Here is a 7,114-nt window from a genome sequence, read left to right on the forward strand (position 1 = left end):
AAAAAAAAAAAAAAAAAAAAAAAAAAAAAGGCATGATTGACTGTAATTCTTACCAACAGAGAACCATTCAGAAACTACTAGATGAAATAAAGGTTTCTTTACCTATGCAATTCCTCAGCTCATGAACTTACCTCTTTCTGGTCACAAACTGATTTGGACGAGAACCAAATCAAATTTATCCACACAGTCAACATCACTCCTAACCACTGAATTTGATTTTGTTCTCATCCAATCCAGTTTGAAGCCAGAATTCTGGAAAGAATAAACCTTGCAAAGGAAGGCACCACTACAACTGCAGGTCATTATGTAAAAGGGTCAGTAAGGCAGCCCCCAAAACTAATGAATAAGTTAAATATCAAGCAACAACAGATTAGATTAAAATCTCATTAAATACATTTTGTGGGACATCAGCAGGAAGCTGCAAAAGATCTGATGAAGCATAATTGTTTTCATATAAAAATGCCACAATGATGAGGCGGGAGAGATAGTAATCTTGAACACAGAGGTGCAGGCAGTGTCCGAGAAGTACATGTTGGCAATGAGGAGACAGCTCTCTACAACACATACTGTCCCATAAACTGCAGATAGGCACAGGTATGCCCCTGACACGAAGTCTACTACTCTGATATTCTACCAACCACACAGCCTTCCCAGGAGATTCTGAAGAAGAAGATACACTCTTCATGCCAGGAACAATCCACACAGGAGCCTTCTATCTCTTAGTGCAGATAAGTAAACTGACATTCTGGTGGATATACAAACACAAAGACGGCTTCTCAAGTGCGTAATACTTCAATAAGAAGGTATTTGGGGACAGGAAAATGTGAGCACCATCTCACATGGTGAGAGCGACGTCACAGGGACTGTGAATACAGCGCAGCTTCTTTGTGACCTGGTGGCTCACACCCAGGGACACTTAGTGTTAGTTCATTCTTCAACGTGCTGCATCCTAGTATGATTCCTCAATGCAATGAAAACTTACATAGAGCTCACTGGATCTTCCTGGATATTTTTTGGTGGGGTCTTCTTTTGGTAATCATTTTCACGTTTTCCTGCAAAAATAAAACAGGCACTGAGTTAAAAACGTAGCATAGTATATTTTCATTTAACCAAAGCACCTTACCATGAGACGCACAAAGGGAAATCACTGGTCCACAATCTCATACAATAGATATTCTGTTTCGGGTTAAACATTCTCCAAACACACATGCTACACTGTCATCCCTTGGTAACCATGGGGAACCAGGACCTCCTTCAACCACTTCTACAGGTACCCAAATCCATGTATGCTCAAGTCTCTTGCATAAAATGGCTTAGTATCTGCCATATGACCTACTCATATCCTCCCATATGGTTTACATAGTCTCTAGATTACTTATAATAATACTATGTAAGTAGCTATTACTCTGTATTGGTTAAGGAAAACAGCAAGAAGAAAAGACCACGCATATTCAATACTAAATGTTTTAAAATAATTTCAATACATGGTTAGTTTAATCTGCTGATGGGGAACCTGTGGATATAGGTGGACAAATATGAATATATACATATGATTAAGATATATAAAATAAAGTTAAAAACAAAAAATAGATTATTACATTTTCCAAGTATAATACCAACCTCGATTTTCATAACTGGCTGGGTAACAATCCACAAAAGAAGTGCTAAGATCACATACTTCATTACTGTTGTGCTCTTTCTGATAGTTCTTGATTGGTTGACATTTTTCTGGACAACTTGTTTTATTAAAAGCAGAATTACTAAGAGTTGACTCTGAAACTGTAAAAATGCTCCTAATGCCTCCACCAGTGGAATGGTTTCCATCAGAGTTAGTGACTAAACAAGCATTTCCCAGACTATTATAACCACGCTTGTCAAAAGTTTTCTGTGTCATTTGTTGGTCTATGTTTAATAAATTGACCATGTTGTGACCAACAAGAGAGTCACAGTTCTCTGACAGAATACTATGAACTGGCTGGTTTACATCTTTAAGAAAAGTTGAAATTTCTTCTCCATTTTCTCCCCAAATACATTGTGCTGCTTGTTCTTCAATACTGAAGTCTGACTGTCTTTCATTCATGCTTCTCCAATCTTCACCCGAAGCTACACCAGTTCTTGTGGTAAGGAAATCCCCATTTCCTGGACTTTGGGATAAATAAAAACATCATTTACCAAGAGAAGTACAACCCATATTTATTTATGAATTCCTACATTAGAGTTAAATCTTTATAAATCAAGAAGTAGCTAGCAACATTTAAATTATTTTTTGTATTTAAATAAATAATACTGTTTTGGGTGGAAATGCACCTAATGTGCTTTTCTAATGATTTACTTAATATAAAAATTATATACTGTCCTATATTTCAACATGAAAAGTTAGGACATAGCTCACTTAGTTATATTAGAAAAAGAAAAATATGGACACAGTACGTGTTTAGTAATATATACAGCAAATAACCTAGAAAGCCACTGTACATCACCACTGTTCCATGTGACCAGGGAAAGATTTTGAAAACTGGGGATGTTACCTTGTATAAACCATCACATCATTATAACATACTTCTCAGCCTAACAAGGAGATTAAAAACAGCTATAACAGTTTCACAAAGAATTATGGATGCAAATTGGTGCATAAGAAATAAAGTCAAGAAACAGATGAAAATTAGATGAGAATCAGGTAAATTAGATAAGTCCTAATGCAGAAATCATAATTCTAGATATGATGATAGTTCAACTTATGTATAAGAATCAAAGTTATGAAAAAATGGAAACAAAGCTTTCGAACATGGGGAGTAGGAGGCTTGAGGAGGGAATGGGATAAAATTTATTTTAAAAAAAGAATCACAGTTGTGAAAAAATAACTGGAGGAAGAGATTTTATTGCCAGTACTTACAAATGTGTGATTGGGCTGTTCCAGAGGTTGGAGGTAGCAATGAAATTTTAAAGAGAAACACGGAGACTGCTAAAACTCTGATTTACAATTTTTAAATAATACAATTTTTAAATTACATATTTAATATTTAACAGGGACAACTGTGTTCCAGGAACTAGGCCATGTATTGGGGATAAAGATATAACTCATTTTGGTACTCGGTGATCATATATTGTGCCTCCTATGGGGCTTACTGTTGGTTCAGGAAATATAATGCTATTTTGTTGTACTAAAAACACAATCTAAAGTAATAATACACACCATTAATATCAGAAGAATGACTTTTATGTGTGTATTTCTATTGTATGGGAAAGACCGTAAGTTATAAAACACACTATTAATGTAAATCACTATTTAAAAGGTATTTTAAACATTATACCACAGACAAATAATTACTAAGAGAAATGAAGAATAGAGAAACGTGTAATCTATAGTTATTGCCAACAAGAAATGTACTCCATAAAAAAGTTAGGAAAGGGGCTGGGGAAAGTAGCTCAGTGGCACTGTGCCTGTCTCTCAAGAGAAAGGTCCTGAGTTTGATCCCCGGGTATGAGAAAAGAAATAAAGAAAGAAAAAAAGCAAGGAAAAATTGCAAAATAACAGGTATTATCCGGTAGTCAAATACTGCAATAGTGATCAGAACAGATTTTTTTTTTTTTTGCTTAAAAAATAAGGGATGTAGCACCTGATTGGGGACTGAATGTTTTACTTATAGAGATGACATAAAAATGTCAAAAACTTAAAAGGAGACTTTAACAAAGATGGCAGAGTGGTAAGCAGCAATAGGTCAGCCTCTCCAAGACTCAGAATCCAGACACTAGAAAACAATAAACTGAGGAAGCAAAGGAGGAGACAGGTGGGACCCAGGAAAAATCTTTTTTTTTGTTTTTTTTTGTTTTTTTTTTCATGTAAATTTTAAGACTGCTCAAGTTTTGTGAAGAATGTTGTTGGTATCTTTTTTTCCTTATTGAGTTTATTGGTACATTTTAGGTATACAGTACAGTTACATTCAATATTGGAATTTTGTACCTTTCTTTACATGACAGGTCTTGGTTCTCATTTTTCCCCTTGTCCCTACCCTCCCTTTACCACTCCTCCCCTCCCCCTTTAACAAACACTTCATTTCCAGTTTTTCATTTTCTCATATTTTTCCCCTTATTAGCTTTCCCCTACCCTTCCCACTTTCCCTACGCCATTAGCCCCTTTCTTCCTATATCACATTGTCCATTATATCATGAATAAACTATAATAGTATATAAAATCCTAATGATATAATGGACAATGTTGTTGGTATTTTAATAGTGATTGCATTAGATTTGTTTTGGTAATATGGCCATTTTGGTGATATTAATTCTGCCTGTTCAGGAGCCAAGGATGTCTTTGCATTTTCTAATGCTCTCTTCACTTTCTTTCTTCATAGTTCTGTAGTTTTTACCTTCTTGAATGAGTTGTAGGTATTTAAATTTTTTGAAGATATTTTAAATTGTTTTCTAATTTCCTTCTTGGTGGGTTCATTATTTGAGTATAAGAATGCTATTGATTTTTGTGTATTGATTTGTTTTATCCTGCTGCTTTACTGAATTTGTTTATTAGCTGTAAGCATCTAATGGATTTTTTTCTGTGTAAACAGTTTTATCATCTGTAAGAAAAGATAATCAACTTTTTTCCTATTTGTATCCCTTGTATTCTTTCTCTTACCTGATTTCTCTGACTGTATTAGTGAGAGTAGACATCTTTGTCTCTCTCCTGATTTTAAAGGAATTGCTTTCATTCTTCCCCCATTCGGCATGAATTTGGCCATGGATTTGTCTCAAATGGCTGTTCTCAATTTGGAATAAGGCCGTTCTATACTTACTGTCATCGGGTTTTTACATGTCAAAACTTTGTGAAAGGCTTTTTCTGCTTCTATTGAGATGATTATATATTATTTATCCTTGATTCTACTAATGTAATGTGTTACACTAATTGTTTCATGTATATTGAACCGTCCTTGTGTCCCTAGCACGAAGCCAACTTGGTCATGCTGTGTAAGTTTTTAATGATTTGTTGAATTTTGTTTTCCAGTATCTCATTAAGAATTTTTGTATCTGTGTTTATGAAGGTTATTGGCCTATAGTTTTCTTTCTTTTCTCTCCTCCTCCTCCCCCCCCCATATCTGATTTTGGTTTTAGGGCAATTCTGGCTTCATGGAATGAATTGGAAGTGTACCTTTTCAATATCCTGGAGTTTGTGTGTTTCAAAGAATGGGCACAGTCTTAGGATCTGACTTGTCAACTGAGCCTGTGAACAGGGAAGCATTTTCCTTTTTTTCTTTCCAGAGCTTTTGGGCTCTGTGTACTGGGAAAACTGTGGGGACAGCAGCATTTCTGGGCTGGCACTGGGAGCACCACTTCTTCTCATTTTCCCTTTTATTTCACCTTTTCACTCTCCTGTTTAAGCTGCTGTCTTTACCCCCTCATGTTGCTGCTCTCTGACTTGGCATATATCTTGGGGCTGTCCAGATGTGCTGCTTCCTCTCTGCCACGACTACACCCTTAATTTCTTTTGTTTATTTCTTTACTATCCATTGTACTTATTATTTATTATCTTTCTTCACTAGAATATAAGCTTTCTTGTCTTCCTGTTACATACTGTGCATATATTAAATATTTGTTGAATACATATAGAGGGTTTGTTTAAATAATTTTCTTTTTTAGACTATATTTTTAAATGAGTTTTATTTGGGAATGATTTGTCTTAGTTTTTAAAAGTTCCTCTTTTTAGAGTAAAGAATTTTAGTTCATAATTAATTAAAAACTCAAGGATACATTACAATATTAAATACTTATATACTTGGTAACACAAATTCAAAATATGTAAAGCAAAACCAAAACTGATATGAAGAAAATACAGACAAGTACAGCAGTTTTTTTTTAAAAGACCATACTCAAAGCAACAATAAGGTGCACTCTTACACCATATTAGAGTGAAATAGGAGCTGAAAGGAGAAATGTACTTAAAATATAGTAACTTTTTCTCTTTTTTTTTTTTTCTATTATCTGTCTATTGCATTCTTTATATATTAACTTTTTATGCAAGGGAAACCATGTGATGTTGAAGGTTGTGTGTCTGATTTATTTTACTTAACATTATGGTCTCATGCTTCCATTTACCTACAGATACCTAAAATTTATCTTTCTTGCGGCAGATTTGTACTCTACCACATTTTCTTTATCCAATCATCTGTTGATGGGCATATGGACTGTCTCCAACATTTAGCTATTATGAATTATGCTGCTGTGAACATAGGCATGTATCCATCACTGTAGTATATGCTTTTAATTCATTTTAGAAGACAGCAAAAAGGGGACTGCTTTGGTCAAATGGAATTTCTGTTTTTAGTTTGTTGAAGATTCTCCATACTGATTTTCATAGTGGGTGTATCAGTTTATACTCCTACTAACGATGAAAAAGGGTTCCTTCCTTTCTCATCGTATTAAATGGCCAAAAACTGAAAACCTTCACATTAAAATCAGGAACAAGGCAAGGATGCCCACAATCACCACTCCTCTTCAATATAGTTCTGGAAACATTAGCCATAGCAATTAGACAAGAGAAAGAAATTAAAGCAATAAAGATAGGAAAGGAAAAAGTTAAACTGTCATTAGTTGCTGAAGATATGACACTCTACATTGAAGACCCAAAAAATTCCACCAAAAGACTTCTAGACTTAACTGACACTTTTAGCACAGTAGCTGGATACAAGGTCAACACTCAAAAATCAATAGCCTTCTTGTACACAAATAACAGACTCACTGAGAAAGAAATTAGGGAAACAATTCCTTTTACAATAGCATCCAAAAAAATGAAGTATCCAGGAATCAATTTAACAAAAGTAGCAAAAGACCTTTACTCTGAAAGCTACAGCACTCTGAAAAAAGAGATCAAAGAGGATATAAGAAAATGGAAAGATATCTCCTGCTCCTGGGTAGGAAGAATCAACGTAGTGAAAATGGCCACACTACCAAAACTGCTATACAGATTCAATGCACTGACAATTTAAATTCCAACACTATATTTCACACAACTAGAAAAAAGAATCCTGCTGGGGATTTGGCTCAGTGGTTCCGGTGCCTGCCACGTCAAGCACAAGGACCCGAGTTCAATCCCCAGTACCAAAAAAAACAAAAAAACAAAAAAAAA

At 34.8% G+C, this 7,114-nt stretch overlaps 1 protein-coding gene across 6 annotated transcripts in view; it reads right to left on the minus strand.

Moving 5' to 3' along the window:
• CUNH12orf40 (chromosome unknown C12orf40 homolog) overlaps nt 1–7,114 on the minus strand; it is a 75,994-nt gene that overhangs the window by 23,480 nt on the left and 45,400 nt on the right. For all 6 annotated transcript variants that reach the window (XM_010615427.3, XM_033763598.1, XM_033763594.1 and 3 more), the window contains 2 exons: nt 1,621–2,144; nt 983–1,052 (listed from right to left, as the gene is read on the minus strand). In XM_010615427.3, the coding sequence (XP_010613729.1) occupies nt 983–1,052; nt 1,621–2,144 (594 nt within the window). The remainder of the gene's footprint in view (nt 1–982; nt 1,053–1,620; nt 2,145–7,114) is intronic.

This window comes from Fukomys damarensis, unplaced genomic scaffold, assembly GCF_012274545.1.
Source record: "Fukomys damarensis isolate Sample0158 unplaced genomic scaffold, DMR_v1.0_HiC HiC_scaffold_15, whole genome shotgun sequence".
NCBI lineage: Eukaryota > Metazoa > Chordata > Mammalia > Rodentia > Bathyergidae > Fukomys > Fukomys damarensis.